Raw genomic sequence first — 22,848 nt, forward strand, 5'->3', positions numbered from 1 at the left:
AGTAAAACTTGTTTTAAAAGCACCTGGGTGCCGGGAGGCTGAGACCAGCCAAGGGTGTCAGCCCCAAGCTGTGGGAGACAGCGTCAGATAGAGGGGCTGCCGCAGGCATTTACTGGCATGGGTTTCGGCACACGTGGACATACTCAGGTTAGCATATTGGGGTTTGTGGCCTTGGTCACTGACTTGACGATGAGCAGGAGGAAGGGGATTCAGCTGCAGAAACGCAGGTTCTTCTGATGTAGCACAGGCCCCAGCAGCGTGATCTTATCTGGAGTCCTTGGTAAATTTTGAAGACAGCCAAGGTCAGGAATCTCCCAGGAACAGTCAGGTCCTGGCGCCCTTGGGCCTGTGACTAGGCTTTTACAAACAACCATTGTGATTTAAACTCCCCTAATGGTCGGGTTCCTCCACAATGTAAGCTTTCCCTGACATTCCTGCAAAGGTTAACTTTCCCTTACATTTCAAAACAGTTATGCAATTCATTAACACATATGCAGCTAATAACTGAAAAAAATGAGAGTTCAATTATGTCTAATTATAAAGCTTAATTGTTTTAGTGAGTATCTTCTATTTCCCACTACAGTTGTGCAGGTTTTCTTGTCTTCTCTTGTGGCTTGCCTGTCTTGGTGAGACACCAATAAATGGAATGGCCCACCATCCTCTGACTCTGCCATTTCTTTATTGTCTGCCTGAATCCAATGGGAACCTGCATGTGAATGGCCACGATGGTGGCTCCTGGCCTTACAGAGGTAAATAAGGCTGGTGAGCTAGAAACCTTTGATTCTAGGAAACTCGGATAAGTCAGTGGCCTTAGGAGCTCTGAATGGAAAGGGAAGTGTTTTCCCAGTGTGTGTATTTCTTGCCCGCCGGGTGCAAGCTAGGATTAAAGCTTATGGCCCACCAGTTCTTGGCTCTGTTGTTTCATTACTGTCTTTCCGAATCAAACCTGAACCTGCACAGGTCAGGCGGCTGTAATGGTGGCCGCAGTTACTGTCCCATGAAGGAAAAAGGATCAAGGAGGTCCCTGCAATGGTGATAGCAGGAACCAAGAGAGAACAAGCTCCCGGTCTGCCCCACTTTATAGTATAGAAATCAAAACCTTTCATCCAATATACAAACAAGGAAGTCTCTGATACAAAGTCACTTATCTGAGGCATGATGGGATTCCTCATGAGACTGCACTACCCCACATCATGCAACAGCCAAGAGTGTGGGGAAAAGCTTAGTCTTAAAACTAAGCCTTAGGCTATAATGACTTTGCCTGCTTACAGCCTGTCCCCCACACCCAATGCAAACTATAAGCAAGCAAACATATATATCATATTTACAAACTTATTTGACCAACATTCCACCCCTTTAGCTCACTTCACAATCTAAAGCACAGGTATTCCTGCACAAGGAAATTAGGCACATTACACAAATTACAACAACATGACAAATCATACAATTTCAACAATTACAAAGATACACTTCACCAGGCTCTGAGCACTTTTCCAAAAACACAAAATGTCCTCGGACTTCTTTCTAGCCATGGGAAAAGCTTCACGGGACAGGGGAGTGCTTCCAGCAAAGCCGCCCCCACCCCCATCAGGTTATTTCACATTGTCCAAAATCCGTAAGTCCATTCAACAAAGGAGCCAGTGCCCACTCCAGTTTTAGTTCAGGAATCAGTCCACGCACATGGGGCCTCAGCCACCCCCCTCATCCCTGCCGGCCTGGCAGGTCTTACATTGTCCCAAAGAGTAGCACGTGGCAATGGCAGTCAGCATTTCCATCTCTGCTCTGGAGAGCATGATGGCATTCACCACTATGTCCCAAAAATCACAGACCTACCAGGGGCGCAGTAAGAACTCCTTGCTTCTGGGCTCTCATCTTCTGGAGACTGCAGATCACAACTCCAGCCCGATTCTCCTTATCCTCCAAAGAAGAACTGAAAACACCAGCTCCCACTGCCAGGCTTGAGCCCTGGGCTGGCACCACCTTCTGCTCCACGGGCCTTGCAACCCCAGCCTCAACCCCAGCCTCCTGCTGCTGCTGGCTCTCCACAACGTCCAAGGCAATCTCCAACTCACAAACCTGTGATTCCTTCTCCAGTGGCTGCTCCATTTCCAGGTGAATCTCGCAAACCTGGTCGGCCTCCTCTGGTGCTTGCTCCAGCTCCAGGATCTGGCATCTCTTTCTCTCACATTTGCTCCAGTTCCATCCACTCCTCGGTTTGCAGGTCCTAGGCAGCCTCTTCCACAGAGCTCTCGGTTTCCTCACGCATGGCTGTAAAAGTCAGCCAGCCTACGGCCCCCCCAAAGGACAGCCATATGGAACCATAACAGCAGCCAGTCCTCAACTCCACCACTCAAAGATGGTGGTGGCTCCATACCAATCTGTATCGAATCCTGCCACAGGCTACGTCACAGCCACCTGGCCTGTGCAGGTTCAGGTTTGATTCGGACAGATGGTAACGAAACAATGGAGCCAATAACTGATGGGCCATTAGCTTTAATCCTAGCTTGCACCCAGCGGGCAAGAAATACACACAGTGGGAAAACACTTCCCTTTCTATTTAGGGCTCCCAAAGCCACTGACTTATCCGAGTTTCCTAGAATCAAAAGTTTTTACCTCACCAGCCTTATTCACCTCTGTTCCCGATCTCCTTCTCTCTGCACAAACTGGCTTCTCCTTCAGCACTCCGCCATCTTGGTTGCTTCTCCTTTCCTCCATGTGGCCTTTCTCTGCTTTCTTTTTATAGTGTAGAAATCAAAACCTTTAATCCAATATACAAATAAGGAAGTCTCTGATACAAAGTCACTTATCTGAGGCATAATAGATCCCTCATGAGAGTGCACCAGCCCACATCATGCAATAGTCAAGGGTGTGGGGAAAAGCTTAATCTTAAAACTAAGCCTTAGGCTATAATGACCTTGCCTGCTTACAGCCTGTCCCCCACACCCAATGCAAACTATAAGCGAGCAAACATATACATCATATTTACAAACTTATTTGACCAACACTCCTTCATAGTCTCTCAATCATAGTTTTCATATGTGTATTAGTCCAGAGGAGCCTGTATTTTTTTTTTTTACATATTTTGTCCTCATCAGGTAAATTAGAGTGCAGTCTATGAAGAACCACTAGGGATTATTTATTTATAGATCTCTTCTTTTCCTCAAACGTTCTTGGTACTTAATTTGTTCTATAAGTAATTAAATTAAACAGGGTGTTAGCATTTTGTTATATAAGAAATCACACAGGTTGAGGCTCATTCCAGATAATTTCTCTAACAGCCTCAATTTATATGAGAAAATTATGCCCCAGAGTTGTCAAGATTCTCTCTTTGGGTTCTAAACCAAAGCAGTTATATAATAGCAAATAGGACCAGCAGACATCACAATGTCAGAGTGAAATATGGTGAGGCTCTATGGGAACAGCTAAGAATCTGGTTCCGAAAGGAGATAGAAGATTCTCAGAAACATTTGAAATTAACATTATTGATAGGCAAAGAGATAATAAAGGTGTCTTTTCCCTTTTCTTTTTCTGAGTATCTGAGCAAAGTGGGGGATCTATTTGTTGTGCCAGACTCATAATCATGTGTTTTCCTAATTATATATTTAACTTATAAAAATTTAATTTAAATCTAGTGGTTGGGTGACAATTTTTGAATCATCATTCAGCTTTTTTTTTTTAAAAAAATCCCAATTGGCCTGACCTGTGGTGGCACAGTGGTTAAAGCGTCGACCTGGAAATGCTGAGGTCGCCGGTTTGAAACCTTGGGCTTGCCTGGTCAAGGCACATATGGGAGTTGATGTTTCCAACTCCTCCCCCACTTCTCTCTCTCTGTCTCTCCTGTCTCTCTCTCTGTCTCTCCCTCTCCTCTCTATAATGAATAAAAAAAAAATCCCAATTTGCACAACTGTAGTGGGAAATAGAAGATACTCACTAAAACAATTAAGCTTTATAATTAGACATAATTGAACTCTCATTTTTTTCAGTTATTAGCTGCATATGTGTTAATGAATTGCATAACTGTTTTGAATTTCTTTGTTCTATACAATATCTACCTTTGAAAGGTGATATGAAAATTTAGATAGTACATTTAAAGCACTTCATCCAGCACCTGACATACAGAAAAGTATTTAATAGATCTTTATTTTTACTTTGAAAAGTTTAGAAATAAGTAAATTTATAATTTATTAGTAAAATCTTTACTACAAATAACAAAAATATTTTTATTTTTTTTAAGAAAATATCATGCTTGGCCACTGTGAACAATGCTGGCACATATACATTATGGAATACTACTCAGCCATAAGAAATGATGACATCGGATCATTTATAACAAAATGGTTGGATCTTAATAACATTATAAGGAGTGAAATAAGTAAATCAGATAAAACTAAGAACTACATGATTTCATACATAGGTGGGACATAAAAACGAGACCAAGAGACATGGACAAGAGTGTGGCGGTTGAGGGGGGCTAGGAGAGGGAGGGAGAGGGGTAGGGGTAGGGGCACAAAGAAAACTAGATAGAAGGTGACGGAGGACAATCTGAGTTTGGGCGATGGGTATGCAACATAATTGAATGACAAGATAACCTGGAGATGTTTTCTTTGAACATATGTACCCTGATTTATTGATGTCACCTCATTAAAATTAATAAAAATTTATATAAAAAAGAAAATATCATGCTTATGGAGGAACCTACAAAATTCAGTTTGAAATATGTTCATAAATATGCAAAAACAGAAATTTAACATGATTAAATTTTTTAAAGATCTCAATAAATAACTCCTTTTATATTTTTATTTTGTTAATTTTAAAATGAAGCACATCATGTTGCCAACTATAAGCCAGTATCCAGGGCCACTAACACAGCCGCCTGGCCCATGCAGGTTTGCATTGGATTTGGACAGTCGGTAAAGAAACAACGGAGCCAAAAAAAACTGGTGGGCCATCATCTTTAATCCTAGCTTGCACCTGCTGAGCAAGTAAAAACACACATTGGGCTCCAAAACCCACTCACATTCAGTGCTCACAAAGCTATTGACTTATCCAAGTTTCCTAGAATCAAAGGTTTCTAGCTCACCAGATTTATTCACCTCTGTTCTCCATCTCCTTCCTTCTCCCTGCACAAACTCTGCACAAACTGGCTTCTCACTCAACACTCCGCCATCTTGGCTGCTTCTCCTGGCCTCCTCCACGTGGCTTTTCTTTGCTCTCTGCTCTCTGCTGTCTCCTCTAATGCTAATCTCAGGAACTAAGGGAGCAAGTTCCCGTTCTGCACCCATTTTATAGTGTAGAAATCAAAAACTTTAATCCAATATACAAAATAGGGAAGTCTCTAATACAAAGTCACTTATCAGAGACATGATGGGATTGCACCACCCCACATCAAAAAGGGTGGGTGGGAAAGGCTTAGTCCTAAAACCAAGCCCCAGGCTACAAGGATCCTGCCTGCCCACAGCCCGCCCCCAACACTCATTAATATCACCTGGGCAATGGCTTCCACGTGGGCAGCACCATCTTTAACAAAGTGAGCATAATATATTTTATCTGCCCAACACCAACTATTTTTTAAAAAGCTATTACACCAATGTGATGCCCTACTCTTTCTTGAGCTTGAGACTTGTTTGGAGGTTCTAGCAGGGGAGCGCAGTTACTCATATACCCTTGACCGAAGAACGGTCCTCTCCTCTAGCAGGGAAGGTCATCCTCTTTGACCGAGCGCACAGCTTCGGGAGGGATGCACATGGAGTGATGAAGGAGGAAGGGGACACCTGCCTAGGCAGCCAGATCAGCCGAATCAACCCTGGCGATCAATGGGGTGACAGATGTCGCAGCCAGATCGCCCTCACATCCCCCTACTCTTTCTTAAAAACTATTAGTTCATGAAAATGGTAGTGAAATATTAAAATGTTTATTAAAATTACAAAGAAAAAGCTATTACACCATTACCTGAAACCAAAAAAAAGATCATTGATACAATAACAGTGCTAGTAATTAAATATAACTGTCAACATTTATGAAGTGCTTACTATGTGCCAGGAACAGTGCAATGTTTTTTACGTTTATAATCTTATCTAAATCTCATAGTTTGAGAGAATAGAATGTATTACTTACTGCCTTTTGCAAATGAGAAAACCAAAATACAGAGATGTGAAGAAATTTACCATTGAGAGCAGCCATTCCTTGGAAAAGCTAAAATTGTTAGCCAAATTGTGTGAATGAAGAGTCCACTTTCTTAAAAACAGTTTATATAGAATAGACAATGAATTTCAATAGCATTAAGTGGATGTGATGAACTAAACTGATACAAATTCAGTGTCACAAAACGCTCAATGCCAAAGTAATTCTACTGGTGCTCTTTTTCAGCTGAATACCAAAAATTATCCAGGGTGTTAACACCAAAAATTCTTATTATTAAACTTTGACATGTTTTGCAGATCATCTTTGTGGCAAGCTTGAAATACAAGATACTAATGTTGATCTATTTCAGTACTACCCAAATTTTTCATATGATTTCATTTATATGTGGAATCTAATGAACAAAATAAACAAACAAAATAAAAACAAATTCATAGATACTGGAAACAGACTGACAGCTGTTAAACGAAAGAAGTTTTAGGAGGCTGGGTATAAAAGGTAAAACAAAAATGTCCCCATAGACATAGATAATATATGGGGATTACCAGAGGAAAAGAGAGGGTTGGGGGTAAAAGAGAGTAAAAGGGGGATAAATGGTGATGGAGGAGACAACTTGAAGACAACGTGCTGTATTGTATATAATACAATATATATATGTGTGTGTGTGTGTATATATATACACATATATTAAAACATAATGATATACATTATATAAATATAATGATGTATTATACCACTGTACACCTAAAACCTATATGATTTTATTAACCAATGTCACCACAAAAACTTCAGTAAAAAAATATTTAAAATATCATATGATGTTATTCTTATGTGAGATATAAAACTAAAAGCAATAAATGAGCAAACAAGAAAACAAACAAATCAAAACTTTATAAACAGAGCACAGTATGGTGGTTACCACAGGAAATGGAGGTGGCAGTCAAGGGTAAAGTCGGTCATACATACGGTCACAGATGATTTGATTGGAGGGTGGGCACACAATGCAAAAACATGTATCATAGAACTTATGTAAAACCTACAATATATAGTCTAATTAACCAACGTCAGCCTGATAAATTTTTAAAAAAGGCTAGGCATTCTGATAGTGTTTTAAGAGGAAAAAATTCAGACCATAAATAAAAGTTTTTCTTTATTTGCTTAAGTCACTTTCTTAATTTCATGAACAGAAAAGCCTGGTTTCTATTGATGACAACTCTCTTTAAGGCATCTTTCACCTCCTTGTTCCTGAGGCTGTAGATCAAGGGGTTCAGCATAGGAATGATCACTGTGTAGAAGACAGAGGCCATCTTATCCGTGTCAAGTGAATGGTTAGAGCTTGGCTGTAAGTACATAAAGATCAGGGTCCCATAGAATATGGTGACGGCCAGCATGTGGGATCCACATGTGGAGAAAGCCTTGCGTCTTCCGTCAGCTGAGCGCATCCTCAGGATGGCAGAAATAATGTACACGTAGGAGACGAAGACAACCAGAAGGGAAGAAATGAACATGATGCCAGCACAGGCAAAGATCCATAGCTGTTTGATGTGTGTGTCCGAGCACGTTAACCTGAGGAGAGGCATGTCATCACAATAGAAGTGATTGATGACGTTAGAGTGGCAATAGGAGAGGTGAAAGGTGAGGATAGTATGAAACAGTGCAACTAGGAAGCTGTAGGTATAGGGGACAGCCACAAGCAGAATGCAGATGCCTGGGGACATCACAACCATGTAGAGCAAAGGGTTACAAATGGCCACATACCGGTCATAGGCCATGGAAGCCAGAAGTAAGCATTCGGCGGTCATGAAGGCCAGGAAACAGCCTAACTGAGCAGCACAGGCATTGAAGGAGATGACATTTTGTTTGTACAAGAAATTTCCAAGCATTTTGGGGGTAACAGTAGAGGTATAACAGAAATCGACCAGAGCCAGGTTGCTGAGGAAGAAGTACATTGGTGTGTTGAGTTTTGCGTCTGCTCTGATGACTAAGATCAAGCCCAGGTTGCCTACGACTGTGAAGAGGTAGACAGAGAAGAAGAGCGCAAAGAGAGGCATCTTCAGGTCCTGGCGATCTGTGAGGCCCACGAGAACAAACTCCTTCACCTGCGTGCAATTGACCTGGGCCATGTGTCTTCTGTGTGTCTGGGTGGAAGGAGGAGAATTGAATCCATATGAATTAAATTAACCTTAAAACTTTAATAATGATTTTTCATACCTTAACATCATGAAAATCAATTTTATTGTTGACATGAAAGTGCTAAATTTACAGTGATTAGTAGTACACTTATAATCTGGGTTGGGACAAATGGCCAAAGTAGATACTTTGGAGGAAAGACTTATTTCTTTCAATCAATCCATTTGCATTTATCAAGTTAAGAGATGTATGGTAAGACTTAGTCCACAGTGTCGCTCTTTTGAAAGCTCTTGTGCATTATATTACTTAAAATTTAATAGTAATATTTCAACACTGGAAGACTATTTTGGTATTGAAAAAATTCTTAACAATAATAACAAAAAGGACAATGAATCTTCTGCAGTGATATCACTCTGACAAGCCTGTCGCTGCGCCCAGGTTACAAGCTTTACACTGCTACAGTGTTGACAGAATACTTGTCTGTTCTACACTCGTTTTTTCCTTTTTTCCGCAGCTGGGCACTATTTCCGGTTGCTACACAATCCTCTTAATTGTGTGAATAATGCACATACTGAAGATGTGTAACATTATGAAGGACACAGTAACATGTTTTCTAGTGTTTATTTACTTCATGTGTTAGCCCCTTTTACAGGTAAGGGGGACACTTCTCAGACAGGAGAAGCCTAAGAAGGGAGCTCAGACAGTGAGTCTGTTGAACTGGGATTCAAACCTATGTTTCCCTGATGCAGGTACCCGCCCACTATTATCTTCTTAACATACCCAATTTATGCTGTCCTTGCATGTCTAAAATTGTCCAAGTGTTTTTCTTGTTATAGTATTTCAGAACTCCTTGTAAAGCATCAAAAGCAATGTAGAATAGCAAATTTTAAAGACATCTTGCTTAATTAAAATAAATGTGTTATCTGTTTTCTAATAGATATACATCAATATATATGACTCCTACCACTTTAACATTTCTTTAAAAATATATAGATTTGAATTACTTCTGTTAAATTTTATTTTTCATTGTATTGTTTTAAATGAAATATCTTCACATGCTTTACATATTTCTTTACTGTTTTTCATCATTGGAATCTGAGCACCAGTATCAGATTTAGTTTAGGTCAGTGTAACAGAGAAGAAATATTCTAAATTTATAATATTACTAAATTTATAATGTTGCATGCCATATTTCTTTCTGCATATGAAAAATTAAAAAACAATTTTGAGGAAACTAATGAATTGGTTTGTACAGAGTGAATATGACTTGGCATATTGCACAGATAAAAGAAATAATATTTCTTCTCTTTTCAATGACTAATGGCTTTTCTATGCTATAACTCTTGCCCAGGTAATCTCAAAAAGTTTTAATGCAACCTCCTGAATTAGAGAAAATATTTGCAAGTCATTAAACACCTTAAGAGGTTGATATCCAAAATATATAAAGAATTCACCTTACCTTGCAATAGTAAAATAAAACAATTTGATTAACAAATAAGCAGAAGATGTAAGTACCAGATATTTTTACAAAGAAGACATACAGATGGCCATTAGATACAAGAAAGGGGTAGGATATTAAAGATTTTAAAACCTAATTTGTGTTCTCACAGATATATATATAATCCACTTTGAAACAAATAAACAACTTTTTTTTTTTTCAGAGACAGAGAGAGAGTCAGAGAGAGGGATAGATAGGGACAGACAGACAGGAATGGAGAGAGACAAGAAGCACCAATCATCAGTTTTTCATTGCGAAACCTTAGTAGTTGTTCATTGATTGCTTTCTCATATGTGCCTTGACCATGGACCTTCAGCAGACTGAATATCCCCTTGCTCAAGCCAGTGACCTTGGGTCCAAGCTGGTGAGCTTTTGCTCAAACCAGATGAGCCCACACTCAAGCTGGCAACCTTGGGGTCTTGAACCTGGGATTCCGCATCCCAGTCCGATGTTCTATCCACTGCGCCACCTCCTGGTCAGGCCAAATAAACAACTATTGATTGGAGATTTGGCTTCCAAATCCCAAAATATCTCCAGGTAAGGTTTCACTGTTTAGCAACTGGATGCCCTTTGATATGTTATCTCACCTCATCTTGAGGGGTATATATGCAATTATACTTCAAAGCACATTATACATGACCTTCTAATATTTAACCCAAATACTTTTATACTTTAAAAATGATAAAATATGGACCAAAATACTTTATATCCAAATTATACACTCATCTCTTTTCTTCTGCCTCAATCTATACACAGTAATGTAATCAGAACAATTGTTTTGTGGTCTTTAATTACTACATGCCCTTTCATGCTTCCCTACTTTCACATCTGCTGTGCATGGAAAATGAAGATTTGAAGGGGAAACTCTTAACTATCCTTCAAGGCCTACCAAAATCCCACTTCTTCTATAAAGATCTCTTTGATTTCTAACTCTCATGCTCTGATACCTAGCACTTCTCCTCTTTGTGTTTGAGAAACATTTTATACATAATTCATTTTTATAACATTTCATATTTTTAGCAGCCATCTGTTTCCACATTTCTTTTATGGATATATTGTAGACCTCATAGTAATAGGCACAACTTTTTCATATATTTTCATCTATAATCCCTTCTAATGTTTGATACTAAAAATTAAAGATTTATTTATATAATAATATTTTAATATTCATTCCCCTTGATCATACTTAATGTTCTATACTTATGTTCAATGTATTAAAAAATGTATAGACGACTTGATTTCAACACATTCACCTTACATCATAGACAAAATGATCAACTTTCGAAAAATAATAAGATTTTGACACAAATTACAGTCTAGTCAGTTTAATGCCTTATTTATCCAAATGGTATAATAGGTTCTATCTTGAAGATCTCAAATCTTATTTCCCTTTCAAATGAATTAATAAGAGCTATATTTTACATACTATCATAGACATGTATACAGAAGTAAAACTAGAACACTCTTCACCTTAATCTCAGAAAATGCTACCTTGAAATATTTTATTTTAAAACATCTATTCTCTTTTACTTTATTTTAAAAATGCCTCTCTTGATCCCAATGTTAAAATACAGCCTGCAAATCTACCTGAGTAGATGGCATTCCTATTTCTTCTCCAGTGTGCTTGGGCAGCAACACACTGCTGGGTTTAGTCCGTGACTCTACCCCAAGGGATCTTATTTAAGAGGATGGTACAGGTAAGATCATCAGAAGAATTACAGTCCACACCCCATAGGGATGATGCCAAGGCAGCTGGAGATCAAGTAACATTGTCTCTGATTTGAGTAACCACACATCTACAGCTCTCCCTTTGGGATGACATTATGGACTTAATAATTATTTAGGAAAAACTTGTTTATGGCAGACATTCTCAACCATGGCAGTGTTACAATTTGGGGCTGGGTAATTTTCTTTCTTTCTTTTATTTTTTAATTTTTTTGTGTGTGTAGGAGACTGTCCTGTGCAATGCAGTCATGCAGCAGCACTCCCAGCCTTTACCTTCTAGGTCACTATTTTATTCCTTTACACCACCTTGTCATGGTAAAAATCAATAATATTTGCAGATATTACAAAATATCCCTTGGGGAAAGGAAATCACTTCCAGTTGACAACTCTAGTTGAAGTGATTTCTTGGCCTTTAATTTGAAATATATGATTAAAACACTCACAATTATATTATTAAAACAATCTTATATGCCAAACAGGGTTGTAGAATGCCTTTACTTTTGTCTATGAAACTAATCACTGAGATAATGGAATTTTAAAAAGCTATTATCTTTCATTTGAGGAATAACACAGTGTAAATTCTTATGGTTTTTTTTACACATAAATTATAAGTTTAAGTCACACCTGCTACCAAAGAATTCAGAGAGTGATTTCATTTTACAATGAACAAATTTTTACTGGGAACCAGCTCAAGATCAAGACACACTTTCAATTTTATTAATAAATGAAGAAAAACAAATCATAAAGGGCAGGTCACTTTTGTGTATTTATATCACTTTTAATTTTCAGAAGGTCTACCGATGATAACTTTCTTTAGGGCATCTTTCACATCCTTGTTCCTGAGGCTGTAGATCAAGGGGTTCAGCATAGGAATGATCACTGTGTAGAAGACAGAGGCCATCTTATCTGTGTCAAGAGAATGTTTAGAACTTGGCTGTAAGTACATAAAAATCAGCGTTCCATAGAATATGGTGACAGCCAGCATGTGGGATCCACATGTAGAAAAGGCTTTGCGTCTTCCTTCAGCTGAGTGCATCCTCAGGATGGCAGAAATAATAAACATGTAAGAGACAAAAACAATCAGAACAGAGGGAATGAACGTGAGGCCAGCACAGGCAAAGATCCATAGCTGTTTGGTGTGTGTGTCTGAGCATGTTAGCCTGAGGAGAGGCATGTCATCACAATAGAAATGATTGATGATGTTAGAGTGGCAATAGGAGAGGTTAAAGGTGAGGATGGTATGAAACAGCGCAAGCAGGAAGCTAAAGCTATAGGGGACAGCCACAAGTAGAATGCAGATGCCTGGGGACATTACAACCATATAGAGCAAAGGGTTACAAATGGCCACGTACCGGTCATAGGCCATGGAAGCCAGAAGCAAGCATTCGGCGGTCATGAAGGCCAGAAAACAGCCTAACTGAGCAGCACAGGCATTGAAGGAGATAACATTTTGTTTGTACAAGAAATTTCCAAGCATTTTGGGGGTAACAGTAGAGGTATAACAGAAATCGACAAGAGCCAGGTTGCTGAGGAAGAAGTACATTGGTGTGTTGAGTTTTGCGTCTGTTCTGATGACTAAGATCAAGCCCAGGTTGCCTACGACTGTGAAGAGGTAGACAGAGAAGAAGAGCGCAAAGAGAGGCATCTTCAGGTCCTGGCGATCTGTGAGGCCCACGAGAACAAACTCCTTCACCTGCGTGCAATTGACCTGGGCCATGTGTCTTCTGTGTGTCTGAGTGGAGGGAGGAGAATTGAATCCATATGAATTAAATTAACTTTAAAACCTTAATAATGGTTTTCCATACCTTAATATTCTAAAATTTAATTATATTGTTCATGTGAAAGTGCTAATTTGAAAATGATTAGTAGTGCACTTGGAATCTGGGTTGGGACAAATGGCCAAAGTAGATACTTTGACTTATTTCTTTCACCCAATCCAATTGTATTTATCGAGTTAAGAGATGTATCATAAGACTCAGTTCATATTTGCCTCTCTTTTCAAAGCTCTTGTGCATTGTATTGTCTTAAATTTAATATTATTTTTTTCAAAAATGGAAGACTATTATGGTATTGAAAAAGTTTTAACATTAAAAATAAAAAGTACAATGAACCTTCTGCAGTGACATCACTCTGACAAGCTGTCACTGCACCCAGGTTCTATAAGCTTTCCATTGTTGCTGTTCCGACTGACCCAGAATACTCGTCTGTTCTACACTTGTTCCTTCTGCAGTGAACGCACTATTTTTAGTTGCTACACAATCATCTTAATTGTGTGAATAATGCTCATACTGAAGATGGATAATTTTATGAAAGTCACAGTAGTTTTCTTTTTTTTTTTTTAGAGAGAGAATGGAACAGACAGGAAGGGAGAGAGATAAGAAGCATCAACACATAGTTGCGGCACCTTAGTTGTTCATTGATTGCACTCTTGTGTGTGTCTTATCCGGGGGCTTTAGCGTAGCCAGCGATCTTTGGGCTCAAGCCAGCTACCATGGGGCCATGTCTTTGATTCCACTCTCAAGCTAGCAACCCTGCACTCAAGCCTGTGACCTTAGAGTTTTTAACCTGGTTCTTCAGCATTCCAGGCCTCTGCTCTAACTACTGTGCCACCACCTGGTCAGGCCACAGTAACATGTTTTCTAGGTGTTTGTTTACTTCATGTTTTAGCCCCTTTTACAGGTAAGGGGGACACATATCAGAGGGTGAAGCCTGTGAAGGGAGTTCAGACAGTGAGTCTGTTGAACAACTGGGATTCAAACTGTGTTTTCCTGACACAGGAGCCCACCCACTATTATCTTCTCAATATACCCAATTTATGCTGTCCTCACCTGTCTAAAATGGTTCAAATGTTTCTTGTTATAGTATTTCAGACATCTTTGTGAAGTGTCAACTTACTTGATCAAAAGCAATACACATTAGCAAACTTTGAAGACATCTTGCTCAATTAAAATATATGTGTTATCTGTTTTCTAATAGATTATGTCAATATACATGACTCTACCACTTTGCTATTTCTTTATAAACATATAAATTTGAATTACTTTTGTTAATTTTTATTCTTCAATATATTATTTTAATAAAATATCTTCATATGTTTTACATATTTTTTTACTGTTTTTCATCATTGCAATCTGAGCTCCAATATCAGGTTTAGTTTAGGTCAGTGTAATAGAGAAGAAATAAAGATTCTATTACTAAATTTACAATGTTGCATGCCATATTTCCTTCTGCATATGAAAACTTAAAAACAATTTTAAGAAAACTAATAAATTACTTTGGACAGAGTGAATATAACAAGGTATATTAAACAGACAAAAGAAATAATATTTCTTCTCTTTTCAATGACAAGTGGCTTTTCTATGCTATAACTCTTGCCCAGGTAATCTCAAAAAGTTTTTATGCAATTTACTAGATTAGAGAAAATATTTGTAAATCACTATACATGATAAGGTGTTGATATCCAAACTATATAAAGAACTCACAACTCAATAGCCAAAAAAAAAAAAGAAAGAAAGAAAGAAACCAGACAAAAAAACCCAAAGCCAAACAACTCCTTAACAGCTTGATAAACAAAGGGGCAGATTATCTAAGTACGAGACATTTCTCTAAAGAAGTCACATAGCTGACCAGTAGGCACATGAGACAAGTAAGACATTAGACATTTTAAAAGGCTGATTTGTCATCCCACAACCATATATAACCCACTTTGAAACAAATAGCTAACTTTTTGCAAATTTAGCTTCTATGTCCCAAGACACAGCGAGGTGAGGCTTTACAGTTCGGCCCCCGGAAGCCTCTCAGTCTGTCATCTCCCCTCATCTCGGGGTGTACGAATGCGAATATATTTCAAAGCACATTATATATAACCTTTTACCCTCTGACTCAAATATTGATATATTTGTAAAATGATAAAATACTGACTATAATACTTTCTATCTAAATTATACCCTTCTCTCTTTTCTTCTGCCACGACTTATACAGAGTAATCTAATCAGAACAATGATTTTGTGGTCTGTAATTTCTACATGTCCTTCCATGCTTCCCCACTTACACATACGTAGTTTTTCCTTTGCTCATCTCTGCCAGGTGTGTGAAGAATGAAGAGTTGAAGGGAAAACTGTCAATTATCCATGAAAGGCCTACTAAAATCGCATTTCTCCCATAAAAACCTCTTTGATTTCTAATTGCCATGTTATGATACCTAACCCTTTTCCTCTTTGTGTTCAAGAAACATTTTTTATATAATTTATTTTTATAACTTTTCATATTTTTAGCAGCCATCTGTTTCCACATTTCTTTTATTGATAGATTGTAGACTTCATAGGCAACAGTCATGACTTTTTTATATATTTCCACCTATAGTTCCTTGTAGATGTTTGGTACTAAAAAATTTAAGATTAATTTATGTAATAACATTTTAATATTCATTCCCCTTGGTCATACTTAATATCCTTTACTTACGATCAATGCCTTAAGAGAAATATTGATGACTTGATTTCAATACATTCACCTCTCATCATAGGTAAAATTATAATATTTTGAAAAATGAGAGGGGTTTTGACACAGATTATAGTCCAGTTGGTTAAGTGCTTAACTTATTCAAATGGTATAATAGATTCTATCTTGGAAATCTCAAATCATATTTTTATTTCAAACTTATAAGAGCTATATTTTATATAATACCATAGACATATTAACATAAATAAAATTAGAGAGAACAAGCTTTACCCTATTTTCAAAGAATGCCACCTTGAAATGTTCTATTTTAGAAACATTTTATTCTCTTTTACTTTATTTTAAAAATGCCTATCTTGATCCTAATTTTAAAAAATGGAGCCTCAGAATCTACCTGAGTAGACGGTATTCCTTTTTCTTTTCCAAGTGATCCTGGGCAGCAACACACTGCTGAGTTTTGTCAGTGATTCTATCCTAAGGGATCTTACTTAAGAGGATGATGCAAATAAGATCACCAGAAGAATTACAGTCACACCCCATAGGGATGCCAAGGCAACTGGAGATCAAGTAACATTATTTCTGATTTGAGTAACCACACATCTACAGCTCTCCCTTCGGGATGACATTATGGCCTTAATAATTGTTTAGGAAACACTTGTTTAGGGCAAACTTTCTCAGCCTGGCACTGTTACCATTTAGGGCTGGATCCTTTTTGGGTGAGAGACTGTCCTGTACTTTGTAGTTTATGCAGCAGCATTCTCAGCCCCTACCCTCTAATTTGCAATGGTATTCCTTTCCTCACCTGCTCATAATGAAAATCAATAATATTTGCAGACATTGCCAAAAATACTGTGGGGAAGAAAAATCACTTCCAGTTGTCACAGCTTGTTTACCATGGTGTCTTGGCATTTAATTTGAAATATATTATTAAAGATCTCATAACTATATAATTAAAACACCCTCGAATCCTAAACTGGGTGGCAGAGTGCCTTTATTTTTATGTATTTTGGCTAGTAACTAGTTATGTAACTAGCCACTAAGAAATGGGGTTTTTATTTGTTTTTTTGTTTGTTTATTTATTTATTTATTTTTACAGGGACAGAGAGAGAGAGTTAGAGGGAGGGATAGATAGGGACAGACAGACAGGAATGGAGAGAGATGAGAAGCATCAATCATCAGTTTTTCGTTGCGACACGTTAGTTGTTCATTGATTGCTTTTTCATATGTGCCTTGACCACGGGCCTTCAGCAGACCAAGTGACCTGTGCTCAAGCCAGCGACCTTGGGTCCAACCTGGCGAGCTTTTGCTCAAACCATATGAATCCGCGTTCAATCTGGCGACCTCGGGGTCTCAAACCTGGGTCCTTCTGCATCCCAGTTCGACGCTCTATCCACTGTGCCACTGCCTGGTCAGGCAAGAAATAGCATTTTTAAATACATATTTTTTTTCATTTGAGAAATAACAGTATAAATTCTTATGGTCCTTGTTACACATAAGTCATCAGTTTAAGTCAAATCTGCTTACAAAGACCTCAGAGAATGATTTCATATTACAGTAAACAAATCTTTATTGAGAACCTACTAAAGATCAAGACACTATTAGTCTTATTTATAGATGAAAAAACAGATGATGGCAGACAGGTCACTTTTGTGGATTCAAGTCATTTCTACATCTCAGGACCTCTACTGAAGATGACTTTCTTCAGGGCATCTTTCACATCCTTGTTCCTGAGGCTGTAGATCAAAGGGTTCAGCATAGGAATGATCACTGTGTAGAAGACAGAGGCCATCTTATCCGTTTCCAGGGAATGGTTAGAGCTTGGCTGTAAGTACATAAAGATCAGCGTCCCATAGAATATGGTGACGGCCAGCATGTGGGATCCACATGTAGAAAAGGCTTTGCGTCTTCCTTCAGCTGAACGCATCCTCAGGATGGCAGAAATAATAAACATGTAGGATACAAAAACAATCAGGACAGAGGAAATGAATGTGATACCAGCACAAACAAAGATCCATAGCTGTTTGGAGTGCGTTTCTGAGCACGTTAGCCTGAGGAGAGGCATGTCATCACAATAGAAGTGATTGATGATGTTAGAGTGGCAATAGGAGAGGTTAAAGGTGAGGATGGTATGAAACAGTGCCATGAGGAAGCTATAGCTATAGGGGACAGCCACAAGCTGAATGCAGATGCCTGGAGACATTACAATCATATAGAGGAGAGGGCTACAAATGGCCACATATCGGTCATAGGCCATGGAAGCGAGTAGCAAACACTCAGATACCATGAAAGTGAGGAAACATCCTAACTGAGCAGCACATGCATTAAAAGAGATAACATTTTGTTTGTACAAGAAATTGCCAAGCATTTTGGGTGTTACGACAGAAGTATAACAGAAATCGACAAATGCTAGGTTGCTGAGGAAGAAGTACATTGGCGTGTTGAGTTTTGCATCTGTTTTAATGACTAAGATCAAACCTAAGTTGCCTACCACTGTAAAGAGGTAGATAGTTAAGAAAAGCACAAAAAGAGGCATCTTTAATTCCTTTTGACTTGTGAGGCCCATGAGGATAAACTCCTTTACTTGGGTGCAGTTGATCTGGGCCATCTGTCTTCAAGTCATCTGCATGAGGAAGCAGAGAGAAGAGGGGAATTCAAGCTGTCATTCCTATAAGTGGTGTTTTTTATAACTTAGTACTTTCTAAAGATGTTTTGTTGCTAATAGAGATTATTAACATACTGAGATTCTGGGACAGGATGGAGAACAGACAGAGAAAGATGTGCTACAGACATATATCTCTTCTCCCAAATCCATTGTATATGCAAAATGGGTGCTGTAGAACAGTGCGCAATGCCTTGATTTCTATTCAGAAGTCTTATTCATTAAGCTATTGAAAAGCATAAGCCGTCTTGTTAAAATGTTTTGTTGAAAAAAATGTTAACATAAATAACATAAAAGAAAACAAATCTACACTGTCATCATTGACAGATGTCATTATACTTGAACTGACACAAGTCCCCACTGTTCTAATACTGTCAAAAACATAGTTTGTTGTTTTCTTTATTATTGTAATAATTTACCACTTAAATATCACTATGATTTGCAAAATAATCTTTATAGTTATGTTAATAATGTAAATACTAAAAATGGGTAAGTATAATAAGGCAATTATTTACATCATTTTTTTTACATCATTTTATCTCATGGAACTTTAAGTAAAAACCACATTATTTTGTCCACTTTACAGATAAGGAAGAGGAGATTGAAAAAGAAACACCCAAAACAAAATCAGATGGCTGGTGGAACTACAGTTAGTTGCATTTTAAAACCATGTGTTTCTGGCTTAAGAGTCCACACCTCATCATGGTGTGAATATCGTATGTCTTATTTATTCTGTCATTAGGGATTTAAATTATTTCTAGGTTTTGATTACTATAGTATTGCACAAATATCCTTATCTCTAAAATATAACCAAAGACAATAAATTTTTATAACGTCTATCATATATTGTAATTTAGAATAAAATTGATATTTTCTTTCCAAGAAATTTAGAAATTTATGTCTCTTTAAAAGCCAATTTATAAATTTATTTTAACTTTTCTACTTGTTAGTAAATAAATATTTCTGTGATTTGTGGTAAAAAACAGTTTGAGTCTGAAAACATGGAGCTAGTAAACACATCCAGATAATACCCTTATTACCTGGCATGCAGGTTCCTATCTTGTATGTTCTTCTCTGTTCTATTACATTCTGCTCTATTTTACTTAAATTAAATAATACTGATCAAGATCCTAAAAAATGAATTTATGATCTACTAGTAGTTACAAACATAGTGTCAAAAATTACACTTTATCCACAAACATCATCACCATTTTCACCAACACAAGTAGATAAGCAATTTATCTATTAACAGCTCCAAGTGACACATCCTACTCTGATCTGCATATTCTATCCGTGACATTTATCTTGAGTATGTCTTATTACTCAGGAGTCTATTTCAATTCACTCATTTGCTCATTCAACAATATGTATTGAGAACTATTACTTTCCAAACACTAGAGTCTGAAGATAGAGCATTGAGAAAAAAGACAATAGATTACACTGGAAAAAAAGAAAGCTTTATTCAAATTTTCTTTGTGTTTCTGGTCTCTTTTTCTCTCATTTGTTTTTCTACTTCCAAAACAAACAAACAAACAAAAACTCCCCTGACATCTGTACATACTATTTTACTTTATAAAAAATGAAGTGTAAATTATATTTGAAAGCATATGTGACATTTCACAATCTTGTCCTTAAAACAAGTTTATACTCTCAACTGCATTCAACTCTTCTAACATCAGTGGCCATCCATTGGTACACAATTATTACTAGCCTCCATGTGTCAATAAGTACACCCTCTTTTACAGTTTTCTACTCTTGTCCTTGACACTCTTAGTCCCTTCTCTACAAAAAAAATGCATAATTAAAAGGAAAATTCTAGTTATCCTTTAAGACCTGTGGAAATATCAACTCTTATTTGAAAAGTCACTTCCCACGTTGAGTTACCATATCTAATATTTGTATTCTAGAATCACATGAGACATGCTTCTCTTATAGTTCTTCTCTCATTTATAGCCACCTTCAGTTTTTATACCTCTTCCCCTAATAGATGTCAGACACTTGATAGTCGAGAGACATGCTGTTTTTTCTTTGTTTTACAAGCAAAACTTTATTTAAGAGGTCATAGAGATAAAAGAAGTGAGCCATGGAAGAACTGACCCAAGTGGGCTGTGTGGGTTCAGGAAACACATTACAGATGTGAAAGGAGGGCCCTTGGAATTTAGGGGAGAGAAAGCAAAGGTAAAAGTGCCTGGAGAAAAGGAGAAAAGCTCCAGTGAGAGTGAGATTGTCCACTGGGGAAAGAAGGGGGTGGTGAAAGGCACAGATGTGTGTGTGTGCGTGTGTGTGTGTGTGTGTGTGTGTGAGAGAGAGAGAGAGAGAGAGAGAAAGAGAATGGCCTGTGCTCTTTGCCCACTTACTATTGCAGTCTCTTCTAAATGTTTGGTAATGTGGAATAAAATATTAATTTTTGATTAGTTAATTTAAGATTAATAACATGATAATTATACTTGAATATTTCTTCCCCTTATTCTTAAGTTATATTCTTTGCATTGGAAAATATTACTAGAAACATAGTGGTGACCTTTGTGTAGTCCAGTTGCCACTAATTCTTGGTAAAAACTCTAGCTATTGTCAATGTAGAAAACACAGCTTGACTAGGATTATAATTTGGTCAATCCTATGCTTGGTTTTTCCAAATCTCCTCATATATATGTGTGTGTATAAATATGAATTGCATAAAATTTTGCAATTTTGCATGCATTAAAAAATCTTGACTGTCCATTATGTTTTAAATATTGTTCTTAGGTTTTTAGGTCACAACAAATAATGATCAGAGTTCAATCATCAAAAAGCTTAGAGGTAAAGACAGGAAGATAAACAGACTGAGAATAGTGAGTCATGATACTCTGATGAAGTGATAGGCACAAAGAAACCTAGAAGAAGAGGCCCTGTAACTTACGGACTTTAAGGGGAGGTGGTGGAGATAATGTTTCCCTGGGTAAGCATAATCAACAACATAGGGAAAGAATTAAGGCAAATAAGGTTTCAAGCAGAGAACATGCAAGAAATTGAGTTAAGTACATTATACATTAAGTATAATGCTTATTCAACTTTACTTTTTAGACCTAGTTCTGATTTCAATGAACTGCCTGAGCTTGGAAAATCACTTAAAATTGTTGGAATAAAATTTACTCATCTATTAAAAGTGATTCGACTAGGTTATCTCTTCACTTCCTTCAGTTGTTCTTGTCAACCATTTCAAACCTAGATGATCGGTTACTTTCATCAAAATGAATTTAAAAGCAGAGAGAAAAAAGTTTATATTTATTTTACACAATGTACCTCAAAGCTTTTAATTTCATTTTTTGTACTTAATTTTTAAAGTTATTTTATTAATTTTAATGGGGTGACATTAATAAATCAGGGTACATATATATTCAGAGAAAACATCTCCAGGTTATTTTGACATTTAATTATGTTGCATAATTTTTAAAGTTTTTATCTTGAGCTACTATAGCAATGTTATTACATATGCATGAGTCAAATCCACCATCTTAAAGTATACTCACTGACCTACCTGAGCAGAGGATGCTTCTGTTCCTCCTCATATGGGTCTGGACGGCACATGACTGCATGGTTTTGTCAGTGTCTTTGTCCCAAAGGATCTTACCTCAAGCATGATGCAAGCAAAATTATCAGAGAAATTACAGCCCATACTCACTTGAGATGTGAGGAAGGATGAAGATTTATTCATGTGATTTCCTGTTTTTAAAGAACTGCTTATCTAAAGCTCTGATTTTAGTTTAATATTATTGCTCTAATGCTCTTTTAACTCAAAATGTTATGAATAATTTTTAAAATTATTTCGGTTTTTGTAAATCATTAGTGTAAGTCTTCAAATTTTATTCTTAAGGGAGAGTAGGAATTACCTTTTTTTTCTTTTTTTTGCAACAGAGACAGAGACAGGCAGAGAGAGGGACAGATATGTACAGACAGACAGGAAGGGAGAGAGATGAGAAGCATCAATTCTTTGTTGCAGCACCTTAATTGTTCATTGATTGCTTTCTCATATGTGTCTTGACCGGGGAGGCTACAGCAGACTGAGTGACCCCTTGCTCAAGCCAGCGACCTTGGGCTCAAGCTGGTGAGCCTTGCTCAAACCAGATGAGCCCGTGCTCATGCCGGCAACCTCTCGGTTTCGAACCTGGGTCCTCTGCATCCCAGTCTGATGCTCTATCCACTGCACCACCACCTGGTCAGGCAGAATTACCTTTTAAATTTTTTAACAAATAGCTTTCTGTGA

At 37.5% G+C, this 22,848-nt stretch overlaps 3 protein-coding genes across 3 annotated transcripts; all 3 read right to left on the reverse strand.

Moving 5' to 3' along the window:
• Positions 1-7,301: 7,301 nt before the first annotated feature.
• LOC136388636 (olfactory receptor 8U9) lies at positions 7,302-8,261 on the reverse strand. Its single transcript, XM_066360457.1, has one exon. The coding sequence runs from the start codon at positions 8,259-8,261 to the stop codon at positions 7,302-7,304; it is 960 nt and encodes a 319-aa protein (XP_066216554.1).
• Positions 8,262-12,269: 4,008 nt separating this feature from the next.
• On the reverse strand, positions 12,270-13,208 carry LOC136387931 (olfactory receptor 8U9-like). Its single transcript, XM_066360036.1, has one exon. The coding sequence runs from the start codon at positions 13,206-13,208 to the stop codon at positions 12,270-12,272; it is 939 nt and encodes a 312-aa protein (XP_066216133.1).
• A 4,404-nt stretch (positions 13,209-17,612) lies between these two features.
• On the reverse strand, positions 17,613-18,551 carry LOC136387932 (olfactory receptor 8U9). The gene has a single exon (XM_066360037.1). It carries the CDS (start codon positions 18,549-18,551, stop codon positions 17,613-17,615), a length of 939 nt encoding a protein of 312 aa, XP_066216134.1.
• Between the last annotated feature and the right edge of the window lie 4,297 nt (positions 18,552-22,848).

This window comes from Saccopteryx leptura, chromosome 1, assembly GCF_036850995.1.
Source record: "Saccopteryx leptura isolate mSacLep1 chromosome 1, mSacLep1_pri_phased_curated, whole genome shotgun sequence".
Taxonomy (NCBI): Eukaryota; Metazoa; Chordata; class Mammalia; order Chiroptera; family Emballonuridae; genus Saccopteryx; species Saccopteryx leptura.

What these genes read in the sequence shown, in the direction of transcription:
- LOC136388636 (XM_066360457.1), bottom strand. Translation starts at nt 8,261, where the DNA reads ATGGCCCAGGTCAATTGCACGCAGGTGAAGGAGTTTGTTCTCGTGGGC.
- LOC136387931 (XM_066360036.1), bottom strand. Translation starts at nt 13,208, where the DNA reads ATGGCCCAGGTCAATTGCACGCAGGTGAAGGAGTTTGTTCTCGTGGGC.
- LOC136387932 (XM_066360037.1), bottom strand. Translation starts at nt 18,551, where the DNA reads ATGGCCCAGATCAACTGCACCCAAGTAAAGGAGTTTATCCTCATGGGC.